This window comes from Dipodomys ordii, unplaced genomic scaffold (assembly GCF_000151885.1).
Source record: "Dipodomys ordii isolate 6190 unplaced genomic scaffold, Dord_2.0 Scaffold142, whole genome shotgun sequence".
Lineage (NCBI taxonomy): Eukaryota > Metazoa > Chordata > Mammalia > Rodentia > Heteromyidae > Dipodomys > Dipodomys ordii.
This window is the reverse complement of record NW_012267358.1, coordinates 4,125,699-4,149,259: the sequence shown is the minus strand read 5'-3', so window position 1 is coordinate 4,149,259 and position 23,561 is coordinate 4,125,699. Positions and strand designations below refer to the sequence as shown.

The 23,561-nt window shown below is 40.2% G+C and overlaps 1 protein-coding gene across 4 annotated transcripts in view; it reads right to left on the bottom strand.

Annotated features, from left to right (window-relative positions):
- The window catches only part of Ogt (O-linked N-acetylglucosamine (GlcNAc) transferase), a 62,017-nt gene extending 38,658 nt beyond the window's left edge, over window positions 1-23,359 (bottom strand). For 2 of the 4 annotated variants that reach the window (XM_013031651.1, XM_013031654.1), the window contains exons 1-12: window positions 23,083-23,337; window positions 19,412-19,562; window positions 17,848-18,091; window positions 10,180-10,248; window positions 6,849-6,965; window positions 4,162-4,241; window positions 3,235-3,430; window positions 2,799-2,939; window positions 1,388-1,488; window positions 960-1,113; window positions 771-872; window positions 440-619 (exon numbers count right to left, since the gene is read on the bottom strand). In XM_013031651.1, the coding sequence (XP_012887105.1) occupies window positions 440-619; window positions 771-872; window positions 960-1,113; window positions 1,388-1,488; window positions 2,799-2,939; window positions 3,235-3,430; window positions 4,162-4,241; window positions 6,849-6,965; window positions 10,180-10,248; window positions 17,848-18,091; window positions 19,412-19,562; window positions 23,083-23,119 (1,572 nt within the window). In that variant the 5' untranslated portion in view covers window positions 23,120-23,337. Of the gene's footprint in view, window positions 1-439; window positions 620-770; window positions 873-959; window positions 1,114-1,387; window positions 1,489-2,798; window positions 2,940-3,234; window positions 3,431-4,161; window positions 4,242-6,848; window positions 6,966-10,179; window positions 10,249-17,847; window positions 18,092-19,411; window positions 19,593-23,082 lie in introns of all 4 variants that reach the window. The other 2 variants (XM_013031653.1, XM_013031650.1) reach the window with 2 other exon arrangements.
- Between the last annotated feature and the right edge of the window lie 202 nt (window positions 23,360-23,561).

Below are 23,561 nucleotides of genomic sequence, written 5' to 3'. Positions count from 1 at the left end.
CTCAGTGGTAGAGCGCTTGCCTTGCATGCATGAGGCCCTGGGTTTGATTCCTCAGCACCACATAAGCAAAAAGAAAAAGCCAAAAAAAAAAGAAAAAGCCAGAAGTGGCGCTGTGGCTCAAATGGTAGAGCGTTAGCCTTGAGCTGAAGAGCTGAGGGACAGCATCCAGGCCCAGAGTTCAGGCCCCATGACCGGACCCCGAAAAAAAAAATCATAGTTTTCAATATAAAGGAAAGTAACATAGATGTGTTAATGTTCTAAGTTAAGGATTCCATCCTTCCAGGTGAAGGAGGTTACACTCAGGACACAAGAGAAGGTAGCTGACAAAGTCTCATTTCTCAGCCTGGGTGTATTCACCTTATTCCTTCAACCATCCATTATATCTGCAGTTTTCTCAATCTGTTTTTAGTTTACAAAGATTAAAAAAAAAAAATCACACCTTATCCAAGCAGAGGTTTCCATGCCTCTCAGCAATAGCCTTCCTGAAGCCATGAGAAAGAGGATACAGCATACTATGATGAGGGTGCACAGAAGGCAACCTATTCTTTTCTAACTGGTCAGCCACAATACTGACCAATTTCTTCATTCGCTCATCATAGTCTGTCCAATCACAGACAATCTAGATAGAAGCAAAAAGAAGTTATTATGCTGAAAATCCTATTCAAGGATTTAATAATTTATTATCTCCAGTTAGGTGTGGATTATTATGGTCCTAACAATTAACAGTGATTACAATACTGAAATACAATTACTGGCCTGTTATTATTTACCTGTAAGCAATGAGCCAAGTTACAATAAGCATCAGGAAAATCAGGCTTAAGTTTCAGAGCCGTACGATAAGAAGCTATTGCTTCTGGAATATTCCCTGAATCCTAGAAATAAATAAAATGGAACAGTAAGATATTTCTAAAATTAAACATTCAGTGTTAAGATGAACATACGATAGTAAACAGAAGTACCTTGTGAATGGAAGCCAAATTGCTGTGGGCATCTGCAAATGCAGGGTTAATCTGTATGGCACGTGTATAACACTGCAGAGCCCCCTGAACATCCTGCATCTCCTTCAGAGTATTTCCCATGTTAGAGTAAGCATCAGCAAAGGTAGGGCTGATTCTGAAGGAGAGGACAAAGGTTTTACTTATCTAGTACTAAAACCTCTAATCTCGAGAATATTAACTTGTTCTATTATTATTAAATGCCATTTTAGAAACTAGGAAGGTGGTGACACAGTGGTACACTGAATGCCTAACATGTGAAGCACTGGGTTTGATCCCCAGAACTGGGAAAAAAGAAAAGTAAGTCATTTTAGCATTTGCCAAATACCAAACATTGGTAAATTAAACAGTAGAAAAGAAAAAAATAAATAATAAGGCTGTGAGTTTCTTACCGAATAGCTTCCTTATAATGCATCAGAGCTTCCTGCAATTTGCCCTGCTGTTGTAGGACACTTGCTAAATTTGAATGGGCAGCGGCAAACTCTGGAAAGACCTATAAGAGTAAAGAGCAGTATTAAGTTAAAAAAAGCTGGGCACCAGTGGCTATTGCCTGTAATCCTAGCTACTCAGGAGATTGAGATCTGAGGATCCCAGTTCAAAGACAGTCCAGGCAGGAAAGTCCGTGAGCACTTGAAGTGGTGCTATAGCTCAAGTGGTAGAGTGCTAGCCTTGAACTGAAGAGCAAGGACAGCACCCAGGCCCAGAGTTCAAGTCCCACAACTGACAAAAAAAATACTTGCTAAACCAACAGTAGTAACTTCCCATAACCCTAAGAACACTCACTGTTCAAGTAATTTATGGCCCTATACTTCTCCATATTTTCTCTATTCATTCTTCAAGGGCAAGAACTCAAATTCTACCTCTTCTATTTGTATCATTTCTTGTTTCAAACATGAGGTAGACCTCTTCCTCTTGTTTATGCTGACCACTCCAGCACCACCAAAACCCTCTATATTCCAAACTCCTACCATTCCTACTAACCACCTTAAAGCCATTAGACACTGACATTCTTTACTTATTGATAACTTCTCTTGATCTATAGCTTACTGGTCAATTTCTCTGGACACATCTTATCTATGTGTAAGTAATAAACTCAATATAGATAAGGATTTCCTTAAGATCTTACATTTCCTCAAGATCTTAGATTAATATCTTCAAGACATAATTACTAGGCTGGAAATGTGGCTTAGTGGTAGGACTTGTTTAGCATGCATGAGGTTCTGGGTTTGATTCCTCAGTACCACATAAACAGAAAAAGCCAGAAGTGGTGCTGAGGCTCAAGTGGTAGAGTGCTGGCCCTGAGCAAAAGAAGCTCAGGAACAGTACTAAGGTCATGAGTTCAAGCCCCAGAACTGGCAAAAAAAAAAATAAATTTAAAAAAAAAATTAAAAAAAGGACACAATTACTGGCTCCATGATTATTTCAATGAATTCTTTCAAATGACTCAACCACAGTCTATTTTTACAAAAGAGGTGGATGAACCTGGGCAATGGTGGCTCACACCTGTAATCCTAACTATTCAGGAGGCTGAGACTGAGGATTATGGTTCAAAGCCAGCCTGGGTAAAAAAGTCGCTGGTGTTATTATCCCTGATTTTCCACCAAAAAGCCAAAGTGAAGCTGTGGCTCAAATGCTATCTTGAATATAACAGCCCAGGAATAGTACCCAGGCCCAGAACTCAATCCCCAAGACTGGCACATACTCACATACACACACAAAAAAAGAAGTGGATGACACAGTACACTTTACTTTCCCTTGACTACCATATAACCTTAACCCCCAACCACACCACCCTCAACATACTTCTAATGCTTTCCGATACAAGCGAACTGCCTCTTCAATGTTTCCCTGTTCTCGTTTGATGTTGGCTAAGTTGTTCAGAGAGTCTGCATGAGTAGGACACAGACGGAGAGCTGTATTATAACAATCTTCTGCTTCAGCAACCTGGAAAATAAAATATAAAATATAACTACTTAAAAAAAAACTATACAGAAGGTTCACAGGTTACCCATGATACTGTTGCAAAAATTTTAATAACTAAGTCTAATGGCTAGTAATACTCTAGAAGATGTATATTTTTGGTATTCCCATCAACCAAAACTCCAAGCAAACTACATAGCCATTTCAGTACTTAACATGTACAGACAGACAGACTTTCTTTTTTTTTTTTTTTCAGACAGACTTTCTTAATCCCACCAAGCAGCAAAGAAGTAACAACAGAAGGAATAAAAGTCCTTACACTGCCTTTCTCTTTAAGAGCATTGGCTAGGTTGCAGTAAGCATCAGGGAAATGTGGTTGCAGTTCAATGGCTCGCCTGTACGTGTCTATTGCCAGATCTATTAGGCCTTGCTCATAGTATACACAAGCAAGGTTGCCGTGCACCACTGCATGATTTGGACTCAAACTTAGGGCACGAAGGTAAGCTGCCACAGCTCTGTGAATAAAGAAAGGTACACATTAATTTTAATATAATTCATGCTATAGTATACTGAAATGTATCAACTAATTAAAACCTATTACAATTAATTTCTGCTTTATTATACTTAACCTCAAGCCAAATATCACCTTTATAAAATGTACTTTTCACACAGAGGTTGACTAATCCCTTAAGAGATTTTCTTCTGACAAAATATTAAAAATCCAGATTTACTTAGCTTACTGAAGGAGATCAAATTAAAAATAATAATAATCATGGCCAGGTGCTAGTGGTTTACACCTGTAATCCTAGCCCAGGCAGAAAAGTCCATGAAACATTAGCTACCAAAATATCCAGAAGGGGAACTGTGGTTCAGGTGATGAGTGTTAGTCCTGAGCAAGAAAAGCTCAGGGACAGTGCCCGGGTCCTGAGTTCAAGCCTAAGGACCCTCACATGCACACATACACACACATACACATACACACACACAAAGATAATCACTTCAACAGTTTTACAATAATGGAAATGCCAACTCTCAGAGAAAGGATAAGGGCTTTTAGGAAAGACAAGGAAAAATCAGGCAACAATACCTATACACAAAAGGTACACAACAGACATACTCAGATACACTCACAGGAGGAAAATGTTTGAAAAGAAAATATTTCAATCTGTTACTAACATAATTTCAGTTCAAACTCCCAATATAACAATGACAAGAAATTTTAGCAAAGACACATTGATTATCTCACCTGTCAAAAATGCGTGCTTCTTTCAAGACATTTCCCAAGTTTATATAAGCATCCAGAAAATTTGGGTCAAGAGTGACAGCCTAAAAATTTTATTTAGAATTATGTTAGGATTTTGCAAAATTAACTTCTCATTCACAGTCTTATTTTAAAGTCCTTTTAGACTTTCAAATATATTTTCTAGAATAATTCTCATTTAATTTCTGAACCTTATATTTTATTTTGTTTATGTGCCTATACTGGGGCTTAAACTCAGGAATTACACTCAAACTTAACAAGACTGGTGCTCTACCACTTCCCCTTTTTTACTGGTTAATTAGAGGTAACAGTTTCATGGACCTTCATGCCTAGGCTGAATTTGAACTCTGATCTTGAGATCTCAGGATTCTGAGTTGCTAGGATTACAGGCATGTGGCTCCTATCACTATCTATAAACCTCAATTTCATCGATATAACTTCTCAGAATAGGAGTATAGTTCAGTGATAGCTGTCTTGTCTAGCATACTAGAGGACCTGGGTTCCATACCTAGCACTACATAAACAAGCAAACAAATCTTTCCATGTCTCCTACATTTTTATAAGCAAAAATGGTTCCTTAAGAAAAAATTGAACAGCAGTGGTGCTGTGGCTCAAGGTGGATGAGTGCTACCCTTGAGCACAAAAAGCTCAGAGACAGTACCCAGGCCATGATTTCAAGCACCACAACTGACAAAAACAAAGTTAATATTCAAGTTTGTCTGCGAGAGAGACAGCAAGGAAAGGGGTGACACTGTCCAAAAAGAAATGTAATCATTACTTGACTTATGTAAGTATAACTCCTTTGTACACTACCTTAAAATAACAGTAAAACTAATCTTTTAATTCAAGTTTTGTTCTAATTTTACTGAGAATAGTGCAATCACTGGCATGTTGCATTCAATTAGCAAATCTTAACTCTTCTGAAGAACAATAAGTGTGGTAGTTCACACCAGTAATACCAGCTACTTGAAGAGTGGAGGTAAGAGAATCCTGAGTTAAAGGCCAGACTGGGCCACATAGCAAGGCCATGTCTTTTAAAAAAAATGAGATGGACAGTGAGAAATTTAATCCTGATGTGTACAAGATGTTCATTTGGCAGGACACCGGTGGCTCACTTGTAATCCTAGCTACTCCAGGCTAAGATCTGAGGATCACGGTTCGCCCTAGCAGGAAACTCCGTGAGACTCTTATCTCTAATAAACTACTAGAAAACTGGGACTAGTCCTGTGGCTCAAGCAGTAGAGCACTGGGTAGAGCACAGGGAAAGTGCCCAGGCCCAGTATTGAAGCCCCACAACCGATTTAAAAAAAAAAAAAGATGTTCATTTGGACTCTGAGAAATACTTGGGTTGGTCATGATTTACTAAAGAAATGCAATATTTCCTTTTAGTTTGGCTTGTTAGGAATACAATGACTTATATTTGTTGCACATCTTATTTTTGCAACATTAAGGAATCTTAAAATAAATTGGAAAACTTAACAAAAAAACAGGGGTTGGGGGGCTGGAAAGATAGCTTCAGTGGTAGAGCGCTTGCCTTGCATGCATGAGGCCCTGGGTTCAAATCCTCAGCACCCCATAAGCAAAAAGAAAAAAGCCAGAAGTGGCGCTGTGGCTCAAGTGGTAGAGCGCTAGCCTTGAGCTGAAGAGCTGAGGGACAGCACCCAGACCCAGAGTTCAGGCCCCATGACTGGCAAAAAAAAAATTTCCTTGATCTTATCTCTTGAGTAGCCAGGATTACAAGCATCAGCCACCAGCACCAGGCTCATTTAATAACTTTTCACATATTTCAGTCATTCCTATTATTTCAAGACCTATCTTCAAACTTTGAGGGAATCTCTGCAAATTGCATACTAAGTCCTTCTAACACAACTCAAGTAATACTTCCAAGGTTCCTTCCTAGCTGGGTACAGTGGCACAAACCTTGTAGTACTAGCACTTGGGAAGATGAAGACTAGAGAAATGCTTCAGCCCAGAAGCTAGAGAACAGCTTAGGCCAACAGCAGTACCCCATCTCAAAATATCTTTGGTATAATAAAGCATTCTAGAGAAATTTTGTACATCTCTTATCCCAACCTGAAATCAGCCTTTTAATCAAGCAGCTCAGCTTTTCTAAGTTTAATCTGCCCATTTAAAAAGGCATTTTTAGCTGGGTACCTGTGGTTTATGCCTATAATCCTAGCTACTCAGGAGACTTGAGATTTGAGGATTGCAGTTCAAAACCAGCCCAGGCAGAAAAGTCTATGAGACTTGTCTGCAGTTAACCACCAGAAAATCAGAAGTGGCACTCTGGCTCAAAATGGCAGAGAGCTAGTGATGAGTAAAAAGGCTCAGGGACAGCGATGGATGACAATGTTGTCAGACACCTTGTACTCATATACTGTTTTGTAGAATGGGAACTTCTTTGTACAACTACTTAAAGATAATAATAATAAAATGTAAAAAAAAAAGCTCAGGGACAGTGTCCAAGCTGAATTTAAGCCCCAAAACTGGAACACTCCCCACCCCTGCAAAAAGACAATTATTTAACTACATTGTCAATGTGAAATTGGAAACTATTATACACTATGTAGCAAATGCTCCAATACTACCAGAGAAACAAAGACATTATGTGGCTAGATATGTAAAGGATGATTATTTTAGTCTGGTCAGAGCACCAGTTATTAATGACTAACCTTTTCAAAGTGATGGATTGCAAGCCAAATCTCCCCTTGTGCATTGAAAACACAGCCAAGATTACTCCAGGCTACTGCAAAGTTCGGTTGTGTCTCAATTGCTTTCAAATAACATGCCTTTGGAGGGGTTAATGAAAGAAGATGGGAGGGGAAGGAGGTAAAGGGAAAGGGGAAAATTTGTAAAAGGGGGGAAAAAAAAAGATTGGGGAGGGGAAGAAGGTGATATCATTATTCCTTCTCTGACCAGCCAAAAGTGACCCTGCAGCATAGGCTCGCCTGCGCCAAAACTAATGCGCTGCCACAGCTGGCTGCTCCTGCGCCTGCGCCACCAAAACCCAAGTGCAAACCATCATGTTCAGTTCTGCCAACCAATGACCAACCCTTTCATTGGGTCTTGTCTGGGAGGTCAGCTGCTGAAAAACTATGGCTGGACTTCTTACCTCAACACCGAGGGGATCTGGTAATGCTTTCAAGTAATTCTTGAGGGCAACAATTCTGGCTAAGTATTGCTACCTCCACTGTTTCACAAAGCATGTTCTAGAAGGTGTAGAAAGTATCACTAGCAGGGGAGGAAGGATTTTCATAAACAAATAAATTAGGAATACAGGTTTCTTTACTACAGGACTCCCCTAAGCCTTTTAATAACACTAAAGGGTACTCTAAAAACTTAGTTGACCATGAAACTCTTCTCTCTCACTGAGCACTGTAAAAAACGCTATGAAACACATCTGGGGAAATGTCTCACTAACATCAAAACTATACTGAGTCAGATTCCGGTGTCTTCAGAGGACTAAAGCTGAAACCTCATATGACAGGATTGCACCTAGGTTGAGGTCCCTGTAATGCAAGCGCAAACATCGCTTGCGCCACCTAACAGCATCGCTCTGCGCAATCGCTGCGAACTGCTGCGCTATAGAACACCCCTAGACGCAGCAAACGGCCAACCAGATCCATTAATCTACTAGACAGGCCCACATAGAGAATATTTGCTTAATGAGATTAGTTGGACTCAAGGTATGTTAAAACCCAATTTTATCCAAAAAGGCTACAGAATAGGACTGAGGGAGCCAGTCAATCAGATTACTCATCTAGTCAACCGTTCACAGGGGCTCATTCGCACGCAACGCGCATTAACGCTGCGCAGCCTTTGCGCTACTGCAGGGTCACAGCGCATCATCAGAAGAGCAGAATGCTGCAATCCAAACAAAGAAGAAAAAAAGGAAAAAAAATGAACAACAAGAAGAGTTAGAAGCTTTTACTAGTAAATTATCTCTAATAATTTTTAATATCTTAATTAACTTTTACTTATCTTTGATAGAATTGTGGCTATAGTATAAAACATTCGTTTATATAACTTGCTTGTAAATAAAATTATTTTAAGCTGTTTCTGAAGCCACAAGACAGAAGATTCAGGCATGGAGGCAAATTGTTTTGCTGTGGCAGTTACAAACCCGTTACCATATCTCTCATCATGTGACTTTTCGGTGCGTTCCTTGCTGGAAGAGGAGGAGGAGGTTGTGTGTCTGCCCTAGATCCAGGCCTCGAGCTCCCTTCAGCGAGGCACCTTACGCATGGAATAGGAGGTTTCACCCACCTGAAACCTTCTAAATACAATATCAATGGTGAAAAACCAAAAACAAGAGAGAAAATAAAAACAAGATCATTAGTAAAAGTTCAACAAAGCAATTGAAATTCTTTGGATGTCTATTACATATGGGAATGAGGACAGTCTCAAGTCTGTAACATGGGAAACATGCAGAAGGGAGAGGGTTAATCAGGGCTATTGCATACAGCAGGGATTTTTTTTTTTTGCTGGAAGAAAGGCTCTTTGTTTTCTATAAAGACAACTTAATTTTGTTTCCATCTACTAGGAATATGCTGGCTTGAAATTTCAAATGCACTGATTACAAAAGAAATACATTGCATTTCACTCGAGAATAGTTTCTTGTGTACTAAGTTCTCACAAAAAAAAAAAAAAAAACAATAACATTTTTCAAACTAGGTGTCTCCAGAGCTCTGAAATAAAGAAGTCAGCAACCTAAGGCAGGCGCAATGTCTCAGCCTAAACCGATCTCTAAAGCTGCAGTGAAGTGCAATTCATGTTAGCTGTCCGCTTGGTGGGGTGACAATTAATAGGAGCTTATTAAATATTTGTTCTATAAATTACCAATTAGATTTATCAGCTAAGACTGAAATCAATTACAATTCATTAGCTGGAAACCTACAGAAGGTTAATCCAAAGTGTCAGCAGAATTTATGAGCTATGCACTTAAAACTAGTGCCTTTTAACATTAGAGAGTACTAAAAAGCCTTCTCCCTTCCTGTATAAATGAAGCAAACAGACAGCTACGCTGCGCATACACTCCACGCATTAGCATGCGCGTGGGGCTCAGAGCAACAGGTGGGAGTTTCAGAAGCATTCTGGTTTCTCCCCACTCCTCACCCCTGCAGCGCGGTTGCGTAAGGTGGCTTGTAACAAGACAATTGCATTTGTAAATTTAATTGTAAATTATTCCAAAAGCTTTAATTAACCCAACCTGGTATTCAAATTAATTATTTGGAAACACAGAATGCTAAAAGCCACCTTTCCACTTTGGCAAGTTTTCTTTCGATCAGTCCATTTCCCAAACAAACCAGCTTTGTCCTTCTCACTTTTTTTTTTAAGGAGGTGGGGTAGGGAGGAATAAAAGAAGGAAGTGAGGGAGAAAGGAAGGTAAACAACTAGGATTGGAAAAGAAGAAAAAGAAAACTTGGGGAAGGAGTGGGGACAAGAAGGGCAGGATATTCCAATTATTAATTTGCAATAATTTTAATAGCCTTTCTTCCACTGTCAAAAAGGGTAAGGAAGATGAAGGGAGTAAGGTTAAATAAGAAATTTTAAATGCCAGTATTACAGGGTAACATTTGGATGAAATTCTTCTCCACTTACAAGCCACAAAGGACTTAGAAGAGCAGCATTTTCAATGGCACCTGCATCATATAGGAGTCTTGAGCCAAATCACAGGCGCTCTGCTTGTCACCAGCAGGCAAGCCTCAGATTTGAAGGAATGTTATTTATTCCCACATAAGATCATGACGGAGCCCAGTGTTACAAAGATGATCTAGCTCAGCAGAAAGGCTCCACAATGTTCAGGTTCTTGCTTTACCCCCAGATTTAGAACAGATATGCCAAAGCCTGGTCCTGCTCTAGTCTGAGGTGAGTCATGTCGACAGTTTTCCTCAGTTTCATAGGACTGTTTTGTGAAGATAGCGCAATGAAGAGTTGAAGACTTGGCAGAAAGTACAGGTTTTCATAATACTGATGTTTAAATGTGTTCTATCAAACACCTACCTTGGCTTCTTCCAAGCGACCCAGGGCTTTGAGCAGGTTCCCCAGGTCACTGCGAACACAGTACAAATCCTAGAAAACCAGAGATACTGTCATTAATTGTGTTCTGTTTTGTGATCCAAATTATCTTGAAAACACTTCTATGCATCTAGCTCCCTGTTATTTTATTTCCAACTAAAGATTTACAACTTGGGCTGGGAATGTGGCTTAGTGGTAAAGTGTTTGTCTAGCATGCATGAAGCCTTGGGTTCAATTCTCAGTACCACATAAACAGAAAAAGCCACAAGTGGCACTGTGGCTCAAGTGGTAGAGCATTAGCCTTGAACAAATAAAGCTCAACGACCATACCCAGGCCCTGGGACTGGCAAAAAAATCTTCTTTAATTCCAAATCTAAAAGATTTCAAAAATTCACTTGGAAGCCTGGTGGCTCGCGCCTGTAATTCTAGCTACTCAGGAGGCTGAGATCTGAGGATCAAGGTTCAAAGCCAGCCCGGGCAGGAAAATCCATGACTCTTATCTCCGATAAACCGCTAGAAAACTGGAAGTAGTGCTGTGGCTCAAGCAGTAGAGCACTCGCTGAAGAGCACAGGGACAGTGCCCAAGCCCAGAGTTCAAGCCCCATGGCTGACCAAAAAAAAAAAAAATCACTTGGAGCCAGGCATTGGTGGCTCAGGCCTGTAATACTAGCTGCTCAGGAGGCTGAGATCTGAGGATCACAGTTCAAAGCCAGACTGGGGAGGAAGAGACTCTTATCTCCAATGAACCACCAGAAAATTGGAAATGGGTCTGTGTCTCAAAATGGTAGAATGCTGTGTGCAAAAGAGCTGAGGGACAGTGCCCAGGCCCTGAGTTAAAGCCCCACAACCAAAAAAGAAAATTCACTTGGTTATACCTAACACTTTATAGAATTTATTTCTCTTATTTAGTATGAGGGCCTATCTTTTGTTTTACTCTGTAGTGTTTGTTTTGTTTTGCTTTTGGGTCTGGTCGTGGGGCCTGAACTCTGGGCCTGGGCGCTGTCCCTCAGCTTTCCAGCTCAAGGCTAGCATTCTACCACGTGAGTCATAGTGCTACTTCCGGCTTTTTTCTTTTTGCTTATGTGGTGCTGAGGAATCGAACCCAGGGCCTCATGCATGCAAGGCAAGCGCTCTACCACTGAGCCACCTTCCCAGCCCCTCTGTAGTGTTTTACCATAGTGTGTAAGTTGCTTCTCCAGACTCAGCTGGGAGATCTATATATATTATTCCCTAACATGCTCAATTTTGAAATGCATTTGGCCTTACTAGTTTCAGATATAAGACTATGGGACCTTTCTAGGGCCTCTCTTCTCTCCAAATGTCAGTTGTTAGAAAAAATGATTGCATATTTATTCAACTGTTTTATTCACGGTTTTGATGACTCACTCCTGAATCAAGGACCAGAAATTTTCCATAGCGGGTGTGGGGGGGGCGGGGAACAGTACTTCTCTTAGCAAGTGATTACCTATCAACAAAGCTACCCTTTGACACGCAGGCTTATTTAGAAACCTTGACTTCATTACATGCCTAGGCAGAAGGATTACCATCCAACTACAGCCTCAATCCTGACACCTGCCACTAGATTATTCATTAGTATTAAGTGCCATCTGAGTTGAGTGGGTGAATAATGAAAAGCAGTTGACTCTGCTTTTTATTAGCAGTTCAATTGTGTTGCTAGTCATCTGACTCACCAGTATTCGTCAGTATGAAATGTTCAGCAGATCAGTGCACTTCAATTTCTATTTGTTTCAGTTTGCCTTTCTCAGACTCTAGCAAGCAACATGCAGAGATAATAGCAATATGGAGCACACTTATTATCCTAAACCCTTCCATGAGTGAACGAGCCTTAAATTAAGTCCTGAAGTGAAATCTTGTCGTGTGCAAGCAAATTATCATATATATTATTCTCTCCACGATCATATTATGATAAACTACTTTTTGTGATTGTATCACCTATCAGAAACACCAAAAGTCTGCCAAAAAGTAGAGGTTGCTACAGAATGAACAAAACCTAGGGCTGACCAAACTGGACCACCTTCAAGAGCTACCTAACAGGGCTGGGAAGGTGGCTCAGTGGTAGAGCGCTTGCCTTGAGCTGAAATGCTGAAGGACAGCGCCCAGGCCCAGAGTTCAGGCCCCATGACTGGACCCCCCCCCCAAAAAAAAAGAGCTACCTGACAATACTGTGACTTAAGCAATGACTGGTATTTTAGGAGTGTACGGTTGTCTATAATGGCCTTAAGAACAGACCATTTCTTCCCCCCCTCCCCCGCCACCCCCCCCTCCTTAATGGGGCTTGAACTCTAAGCCTGGGCTCAACCACTTGAGCCACAGTGCCACTTCTGGCTTTTTCTGTTTATGTGGGCCTCATGCATGCAAGACAAGCACTCTACCACTGAGCCACCTTCCCAACCCCCAATAAAATTCTTACAACATCACAGGTCCCCTTCATCTTATTACAGACTAATTATCTTATAACCTTAGTCTAAGCATCTTTGAACCTTATTAATACTCCCAGAAATAACAAACATACATTTTATATGTTCTCCTGTATACATTTTGTATGTTCTCAAACTCTAAGGGCAGTTAGCTCTTTGTTTTGGCAGATTACAAGTGAATAATCCAATCTGTTCATACAAGCTACTACTTACCACTTAATTGTGATTATACATCTTTGAACTGTTATCAACTCCTTTATTTTCTCTGAGCCATAACTATCAAAAGTCTCAAAATAATTCTCCAACAATGACACTAATGACTACTCACTTTAGCCAACTGCTACATAATTTGACCTTCTCGTTTCTATAAACTCTTAGATGGATGCCATCCAAGTCCTAACAGTGTATCTATCTATACATATTTAATTGTATCATCCAGAGCCATTACAGCATACTAAAGTTAACACAATATCCACAGTTAAAAATAGATTTCTGCCAGGCGCTGGTGGCACACGCCTATAATCCTAGTTACTCAGGAGACCTCATGAGATCTGAGAATCAGGGTTCCAAGCCCGCCCGGGCAGGAACATCCGGTCCAGACAGGGACATCCATGACTCATCTCCAATTAACCACCAGAAAACCGGAAGTGGTGCTGTGGCTGAAGTGGTAGAGTGCTTGCCTTGAGCTGAAGAGCTGAGGGACAGCACCCAGGACCACAGTTGAAGCTCCATGACCGACAAAAATAAATAGATAGATTTTCAAGAGTACTATAATACAATCAATAAGACACTTTTAGGAAAAGGTAAAATGTCATATCAAATGTAACAGTGAAATCTAACTCTTCTAAATAGACTTTTTTTTTTTTTGGTCAGTCGTGGGACTCGAACTCTGGGCCTGAGCACTGTCCCTGCGTGAAATCTAACTCTTCTAGTTGGGGAACCAAACCTATATGAATACCCACACATACAAGTGAATACCTAATGTCTAGAAAATATAAAGATGCTACCATTCTTGTCAGAAGTGCAAAATCCAAGGCATTGAATTGTTGCATCTGTCAAATCCAGTAATATCTGCCAAGAGAATCATATTCCCATATCCTGGCCCATTCCATGTATTCCCAAGTAATACCCTTCATGAAACTTTTATTCAATGATAATCTGAAACTATAATGAAAATAAGTTGAATTTTTATCATCAAAGGCCTTATAATCTATATGAAAAGACAAGGCACACATACTGAATGCCCACAGCAGTGAAGAATTTAAGAAAAGTAGATGAGCTCAAAAGAGAAGTTTAAGCTGGGCCTCAAAAGATGAAGAGGTTTAACAACAAAGGAAAAGAGCTATGTCACCAAGAAGAAGTAGTATGAATCATGGTAAGGCATTAGATGTTCCTGTATAAGTACCCCTACCTAGAGAGCAACTGCTGCCCCCACCTCCTGACCCCTAACATCTCTCTATATATACACATCAAGTAAAATCAGGTCAGTAAAAACCTACAGTACTTTTCAATTGCCTCTCAAATTAAATTCAAACGCCTCAGCCTCTATTCTTTTGAAATCTTCCAATTGACTCTGCTCTGCTACACTCACTTCTTGTTACTACTTGACTCACCACTTCAGCCAAGGAAGTCTACTTGCTATTTACCTTCCTACAGAATGCTTACGTTATAAGCACCCACTCAAAAGAATCTTCTGATTAATACTCTCCAACAATAATCATCCAAGGCATGGAACTTACATCGTTTTTTCCTTTGTGGGTCAGATCTGTCTCATAAGGAAACCTACAACTTTTTCCCTCAAGAACGTATCTCCCCAATTTCTAACCAAGCACTGTACAACAATAAGCACTCAAGTATTTAAACATGACATTTGTAAGGCAGAACAGAGAGGAATAGAAATATCTAATTTTCTACAGTTCAGCTATATAAGTGAGGCTTGAAATAAATAATATGACAATAATATATGATAGTTAGGATACCAATAGCTGAGTGCTAGTAGCCACCATCAAAGCAGAAACAATCAATGTCAACCACCCAATAAATACAGAAACAGAGCAGCTAGGAGCACTCAGGGTTACAGCCATTATACAAATTATGCAGTTTATGAATAATTCATAAAAAAAGATTGCTAGGTATGAGCAATTCTAGTAAGCTATCATGCAAAAAACCCACCAGATGCAATACCTTTAAATTTGATAAGCAAAGGTTTTAGCAAAATTTTCTAACCATCTACCACTACAAAAAGTGATGATTAATATCAAAATATGAAACAGATCTGTATTTTAAATAATTTCTATAATCAAGTTAAAGAGTAACTTCTAAATAGACATTATAATATTTAAATTTTTCACTTTGAAAAAAACCAAAAGAATTTGAGTATTAGACTATTTTTCATAGAATGCCAAATACATCTATGAATCAGACCCATAATGTAGTAATGATGCTTTTTTTATCTTTTTTGGTAGGTTGTGAACTTCTTTTGCTAGCACTCTACCACTTGAGTCACAGCACCACTTCTAGCTTTTTCTGTTCATGTGGTACTGAGGAATTGAACTCAGGGCTTCATGCATGCTAGGCAAGCACTTTACCACTAAGCTATATTCCCAGCCCTACACTTTTGTTACTTTGTTTTCTTTTCATCCAAGTTATAGTTGTTCTGGGGAACAAGGGACTTCCAGCACTAGAGTCTCTAGGAGACAAAAAAATGTAAGACTTGCCCTCACAACTTTTTTTGTTTGTTTTTTGGTTTTTGGTTTTTTTTTTTTGCAGGCCATGGGGCCTGAACTCTGGGCTTGGGCGTTGTCCCTTAGCTCTTCAGCTCAAGACTAGCACTCTGCCACTGGAGCCACAGTGCCACTTCCGGCTTTTTTTGCTTATGTGGTGCTGAGGAATCGAACCCAGGGCCTCATGCATGTGAAGCAAGTACTCTACCACTGAGCCACCTTCCCAGCCCGCCCTCACAACTTTTTATGTAGTTAGATAAAGGTGTAAACTTAAGAGGTAAGAGGTATAAGAGGGGGTTGTAGGAATCCAGAACAACTTAATAAATTCCAAAGCAACATTATAAGCATTCAAGTTTTGTAACCACCATGGAAATGGTTAATAATTATTATCAGTAATTATCCTACTTTCTTTTTTTTGTTGGTCATGGGGTTTGAACCCTCAGCTCTTCAGCTCAAGGCTAGCACTTTATCACTTGAGCCACAGTGCCACTCTTAGTTTTCTGGTGGTTAATTGGAGATGAGTCTTACAGACTTTCCTGCCCAGGCTGGTTTTGAACTGTGATCCTCAAATCTCAGCCTCCTGAGTAGCTAGGATTACAGGTGTGAGCTACCAGCACCCGGCTATACCTACTGTTTATGAAAAGTTTTCTGTGCTCCCTGTGCTAAGTGTTTTAAATTACTGGTCTTTCTTAATCCTGACAAAGATGGTAATATTTACAATTTTACCAATTAAAAAACAAACCCTTGAATTCCCTGTTATGTAACTTCCTTTGGATCATGTAGCTAGTGATGAAACCTGAGCATGAACATTTTTAAAGCAAATGTAGAAATAAAAACAAAAGATGTAGAGGGGCTACCCAGAGGGCATCTACCCCTCAAGGTAGTTTGAAAATCATCATCATGTCTGTCCTGTTGGTTCTTTTTTTTTGTTTTTTGTTTTTGTTTTTGTTTTGCCAATCCTGGGGCTTGAACTCAGGGCCTGGGCACTGTCCCTAAACCTCTCTGCTCAAGGTTACCACTCTACCACTTGAACCACAGGGCTACTTCTGGCTTTTTCTGTTTATGTGGTACTGAGGAATCGAACTCAGGGCTTCATGCATGCTAGGCAACCACTCTACCACTAAACCACATTCCAGCCCTCCTATGTATTTTTTCAGTGATACTCAATGTATACAGGTGTATATTTGAGTATGTATTTTTTGTTAATTAATTAGCAACAAAGTCTTCAGCAGTTCTATATGCTGCCACTAGGCCTTGTACTTCATTCCTCTCAAGGCATATCTACCATCATGACCCACAGAAGACATAGATAGTACTAAACTAGTGGGATTATCTTTTGACTGCATTTACCTGCCTTTATGTTCTGTTTCTGTATTTCTTCTAGTGGGTGATGCTTCTTTATTTCCATGTTTTTATGTAGCCGACTTGTTTCATTTCCTATCTGATGCTCCTTGTTAATTTATCTCTGATGAGATCTTGAGTCTGTTCCTTATATTATGTTCATAAAACTTAAAAACATCATTACTGGCCAGGTGCCGGTAATCCTAGCTACTCAGGAGGCTGAGATCTGAGGATTTCGGTTCAAAGCCAACCCTGGGCAAGAAAGTCTTTGAGACTCCTATCTCCAATAAACCATTCAGAAAACTGGAAGTGGCACTGTGTCTCAGGTGGTAGAGTGGTAGCCTTGAGCTGAAGAGCTCAGGGACAATACCCAGGCCCTGAGTTCAAGCTCCAGGATTGGCAAAAAAAAAAAAATAAGAATAAATAGTGTAATGTAGTTATTATTACCACTAATCTACCACTTCTTATTACACTGAAAGGAAATAGGACATTGAGGAACAACTTTTGTAGCATAGCTTTTGTCAGAAATTTATATACTAGCACTTTGGTTTAACAATTTTACATTACAGAATAAGGCCTTTCCTCCACCATTCTTTGAAAACAAACTGTTGCAACCATGTATCAGTATTTATCCAAAGTTAACCAAAGCTATGTTATATATCTTGTACTTCAGTGCTATTATTTCAAAACCAAAAGATAGCTGACATTATCTTGTAAGGATTTTTATGCAGTTACTTCTTAAGATGCATTTTTGTAAACATAAAGCAGACCACTACGCCAGGCGCCAGTGGCTCACGCCTGTAATTCTAGCTACTCAGGAGGCTGAGCTCTGAGGATCACAGTTCAAAGCCAGCCCGGGTAAGAAAGGCCTTGAGACTGTGATCTCCAATTGACCACCAGAAAGCCGGAAGTGGTGCTGTAGCTCAAGTGGTAGAGCTAGCCTTGATTTGAAGAGCTGAGGGACAGCACCCAACGTTCAAGCCCCATGACCCAACGTTCAAGCCCCATGACCGACAAAAAAAAAAAAGACCACTTTCATTGTTTTTAGTAGTACATAAACATTTCTAAACTCTATTCTGTGCAGATATTTCAGTATCCAAAGCATCAAACATTTTCCCTTTGCAGAAACAAACCATTAAAATTTTACTTACAGGATTGTACTGAAGTGCAGAGACATAAGCTTGTACTGCTCCTTCCATGTCACCTGCTGCTACTAAAGCGGCTGCCAGATTAATATAACCATCGATGAAATCAGGTTTGAGACGCAATGCATGTCGATAATGCTCAATTGCCTCCTGCAACTGCCCTCTCTCCTTGTACACATTCCCCAAATTGGAATAGGCTTCTGCTAGAAGAGGATTCTGTTTAATTGCCAAGGTGCTAAAGTGAGCAGATCTGGAAAAGGCGAAAGTGTTAATGCATGGGTATCCATGTTCATATAAAAGAAAGCAAGGCCCATATGTAACTGTTTACAGTTTCTGAAGATCTTGTGCTACTGCTAATTGGGCAACCGTATATTTTTTTAACTCGCATACAGCAAGAAAAATCTTGGAAATGTTTTTCAAAAGTAGAAGTATTCTATATTTCAAATTGGAAAGCTTTTTTCTTATGAGATAAAATTCTTTTCTTTTTTTGTCAGTCATGGGGACTAAACTCTGGGTCTGGGTACTGTCCCTCAGCTCTTCAGCTCAAGGCTAGCACACAGCACCACTTCCAGCTCCAGCTTTTTTCTGCTTATGTGGTGCTGAAGAATCGAACCCAGGGCCTCATGCATGAGAAGCAAGCAGTCTACCACTGAGCTAACTTCCCAGCCCCGAAGATAAAATTATTTCTAGAGTCTTTTGACCAAACTGCCATATTGTAAATGATCATTGAAATCAAGAATTAACATGCTGGCCAGGCATCTGTGGCTCATGCCTGTAATCCTAGCTACACAGGAGGTTGATATCTGAGGATAGTGGTTTGAAGCCAGCCTAGACAGGAAAGTCCATGAGCTACTTATCTTCAATTAATTACCAAAAGGCCAGAAGTAGAGCTGTGGCTCAAATGGTAGAGTGTTAGTCTTGAGCAAGAAAGCTCAGGGACAGCACCCAGGCCCTGAGTTCAAGCCCTGGGACTAGAACCAAAAACAAAAAAAGACTTAACATGCTATGTGCATGAGGATCATTTTCCATGTTGGTAAAAATATAATGCTGTGCATAGCACATCATTAAATGTCTAAATATGCCAGAAAGACACTTCTTAAAAGAATGGGAGTATAAATTCTTCCCTTTTAGTTAATTCTACTGATTAGCTAAAGTATTACTTCATAACAACTTAAAGACACATTTCCAACTTGAACTGCATATGCACCTCCTATCCATAGTATATACATATGCTATCATTTCTGAGCATGTCAGTCTCTCAGTCTGACAAGTCTTATAAAGACACAACTAGATCCTCAAATGTATATTAAGAATTTATCTGAAGAAAATTTAAGCAACAGACCCAGGTGGGCAAAGTCTAAGAAAAGACTCTAGTCATATGATAATATAATCACCACCACACAAAAGAAAGAAAAACCAACAGCTGGGTATGTCACAAGTGAGCCAAAAAGCAGATGTGCGTTGGTGGCTCAGTTGAAACTCAGTACTGGAAAATTTTCAAATCCATATATTTCATTATCATTTTTTGAGCTCAGCACCCAGAAGCTGATACTCCCACCACATCTCCTACCTGTCCAGCCTTCGACACTGGAAGTGTATAGATGAAAGTAATAAAAGCACACCAGTATTGTCTGGCTCTTGTCTCCAGAGCTGCATGCAGTGTCTCTCAGCTGCCTCAAAATCTCCTGCCTGATATTCCCGATGTGCCAACTCAGCTAACCCTTGGAAGGAAAGCATACGTTTCGTTGGTTCTGGAGAATCATCAAAACATTTGAGGGAAGGAGGGGGGGAAAACAAAAAGTTAGAAATGCAAACAAAAAAATGTAAAAACATGGTATATTCAACTTAAAGATGAAAATGCTTGAAACTATGTAAAGCACTAGAGTGTTCTGCATGGCAATTTATAGCCCCAAGTCAACACCAGGTGAAGAATTGGCCCATTAATTTGCTCATCAATACTTCCTTTTCTAAAGCACACATATTTACTCCTGAGATTACATTTTAAATATTTTGTACTTTTAAAATTATAAATTTTAAAGATTCATTAAACATTTTGTACTTTTAAATTATAAATCATAATTAGCATCTAAAGATTCATTAAACATTTTGTACTCTTAATTATAAAACAAAGGTAATATCTAAGGTACTCATCCTTAGTTAACATACTGAAACAGAATATTGACTATACAATCTACAAAAGTCACATGATTGTATTTAATAACGTCAAAAATAACCCACTGATGGGCTGGGAATGTGGCTTAGTGGTAGAGTGCTTGCCTAGCATGCATGAAGACCTGGGTTCAATTCATCAGTACCACATAAACAGAAAAAAGCAAGGAAAAGTGGCTCAAGTGGTAGAGTGCTATCCTTGAGCAAAAGAAGCTCAGGAACAGTGTCCAGGCCTTGAGTTCAAGCCCCAGGACTGGCAAAAATGAAATAAAATAGAATAACCTACTGAGAAACAATACATTAGCCCTTGTTTAGGGCGTGATAATCTACCTTAACATGAGTAGGACACCAAATATGTTTTTTAACTCTATATTGATGTGTTTGTACCTTTCAGAACCTACTTTTTAAAAGAGGTACATTAGAGATAAGCTTAAGGGGGAAACCCTAAAAGATACTATTTTTTTAAATAGCTGGTAAACAAGATAAATTTGTCAAACACCAAATATTGAATAGGACCATCAAACATTATAAATAAAAATCCAACAGTACTTGATGGTTCTACCATTAAATTAGCTAAGCCTCACCCACGTTGCTTTAGCATTAACATTTTCTAAAATGCTTTGGCACTTACTAAAGACATTGCAAACAACCCTGTATAATAACCAAGGAGCAACCTACAATTGCAATGAAATTTGTTAAAAAAAAAAAAAAAAAGAGGGGCTGGGAACATGGCCCAGTGGTAGAGTGCTTGCCTTGCATGCATGAGGCCCTGAGTTCAATTCCTCAGCCCCACAAAAGCAGAAAAAGGTAGAAGTGGTGCTGTGGCTCAAGTGGTAGAGCACTAGCCTTGAGCTGAAGAGCTGAAGGACAGCACTCAGGCCCCATGACCGACAAAAAAAACAAAAAGGAAGAAAAAGAGAGGAAGATTGAGAATCCAAAAAACACAAACGAAAACAAAACTTTGTTTTTAAAAATACATTTTTAAAAAGACACCTAATTTATAGCCATACATACTTACAGCAAAATTAGAAAAATGGGTAAGCTTGATGAAAGGGAAAGAGAAAATAAGAACAAAAGAAAGTAAAATAGAAATGGGATGTTAAGAATAGGAGAAGTAAAGTAAACTGACTTCCAAAAGATTTTTTTTAAAAAAAAAAAGGAGAATGGAGCTGGAGCACAACAGAATAAAAACAAAATAATATTCCAGTGTGGTTTACAATACATAATAATAAAGGGTAGAAAGCCCCAGGAGGCAGGGAAACTGCCTAAGTCTCAACTGTAAATATTTATCTAAACAGCGACACGTAGGGAATTCAACCACAGCACTTTCACTAGATAGTTGGAATAGGAAGCCACAAATTGCTTAATTTTGTCAAGGTCACAGTGACAAGCTCAAATTTGAGCCTAGCTCTCCTAATCACCGGAGCAGACCAGTGTTCGGGATAAAGGGGAGAGCTAAGTAAATGTCCTGTCAGAATAGAACCGCACAGCTGACCACAAAAACAAAGAACACAATGGCTTGCATTCAAATGGGGGGGGGGGATCTCTAATAGAAAGTCGAAAATTAAATTTTAGACTAGCGTCTTAACTTCGTTGCTCCTTAATTTAACACACTACGTTGCCAGTTCTCAAAGCGGCTCTTCTGTTCTTTTAATACTGGAAGTGACCATTTCCTCAAATAAGGGATAAAAAAAATCAAATAGAAAATCTAGCACAAAATCTTAAATCACGGTGGACAAAGCGGGGAGGGAGGAATCGGATTAATTATTAATCCCCCTCCCTACAACTATAAATAAGATCGTACTGAAGATTCACCAATTGTTTACTGCACAATGTCCAAAGACACTAAGTAAAACCCTTGACTCACCTCAACTACGAAACAACCAAAAAAATAACCTCGTGGGAAACCTCAGAAGCGTAAACCAACTCCCAACCCCCTCCTGCCCCAAATAGCCGCTATATGGAAAGGCAGCCGAAGGACACTCCTATAATTTGGTTGTTTTCTTATTTTAGTAGCAAATGCTCGCGACTGAATCGTCTGCTGGGGCAACCGCTTTGCACTTGGGCAGAGCTACACTCCAGGTGCTTTACAAAACTCTTCAAGCAAGGATGGAAACTTTATTTATATATATACATATATACATATATATATATGCCCTATGAATAAAGACATACCCGACTAAAGAATGGGGATGGGAGACCCCGAGGTGGCGGCGGAGGAATACAGCGAGAAAGTAACACAAAGCGAGAATTGGGACGGGCAAGGTGGTCAACACCAAAGCTTTTGCAAAGGGTATCTTCTTCCCCAAAGCTAGGAAGTGGAGTGCAAGGCTGACAACCCCCGCAAAGGAAAAGGGTGTGGTTCCCCGGGGGCAGGGAGGAGCAAGAGGGTGGGAAACGCAGGATGGGGGGGGGAGCGGGTGGAATTAGGCGAGGGCAAAAGGAAGCCCCTGGAAATTTCCAATCGAAACCAGGACCGTTCAACCAAAAAAAAAAAAAAACGCCCAAAAGCTCTGCTCAGGCGAGGTGCTACCCAATGTCCCTCTTCTAGAGGTTACTTTAATCTTTACATGATGCAAAGTGAGAATGTGATTACATCGAATAGCACCCCCGCCCGAGATTGGCAGGGAAAGACCAAAAGAAGCCAAGGAGAAAAGGGCTGGAGGAGGCGGTGGAAAGGAAAAGGAGAGGGCAAAGAAAGAGCTGGAATTTGGAGAGAAAAATAGTTGCGACGGGCACTGAAAGGACAGGGATTCCAACGCAGTTCAACCAAGACATTCTAAGCGCGCACGTGTGGCACAAGCGTCCCGAGAGAGTAGAATGCTACAACATTCGTGGAGTTACGAAAAAAAAAATTAGCAAGCGAAATGCAAGCAAGCAAGCAAGCAGCAAAGACCGAATACTTAAGGAACAGACGACAGCGGAAAACAATCGAACGCCTGTAGACCACGAAAAACTCAGCAATGCCACTGATGCAATGGAGATGGTTAGAGGGAAGGGAGTGATGAGAGGTACAGAACGGTGCCAGACCCCCAAAAAGGTGTCTGCCAGGATAGAAAAGGACACTGGTACCTGTACTATCGGCCACGTTGCCCACGGAAGACGCCATCTGGAGCTTCTTGAAGGAGAGTAAGTAAGGAGTGATTGGCTCCTACTGTCGCCACAACTGGCAATAATACTTCGGAAGGCAGTAGGAAGGTTTAACGCTGCCGTGTCGGTGTTTGGTAAAGCTTAAGTAGCGGCAGCAGTTGCAAGCCTCGAACCTTAGGAACTCCGGTTGGGCATTTACCTCTCGCAATCTTGAAATGGCGGCTATGGCTCCTCGACCGAAACAACACACGCCGGAACTACTTTCTGTTACAATCAAGTGCCCACGCGGAAGTAGCGCTGTAACCAGCACTACGAACAACGTGACTGTAATCAAAGTCACTTGCTCTTAAGTAACCTTCCGCCCAGGTCTCATTGCGACAAACATTATTATGTGGAGAGCGCATGCGACAACCCTGTCAACCCTTCACCGGGTTAGTGCACTTTGTGGGACAGTAGTGTCC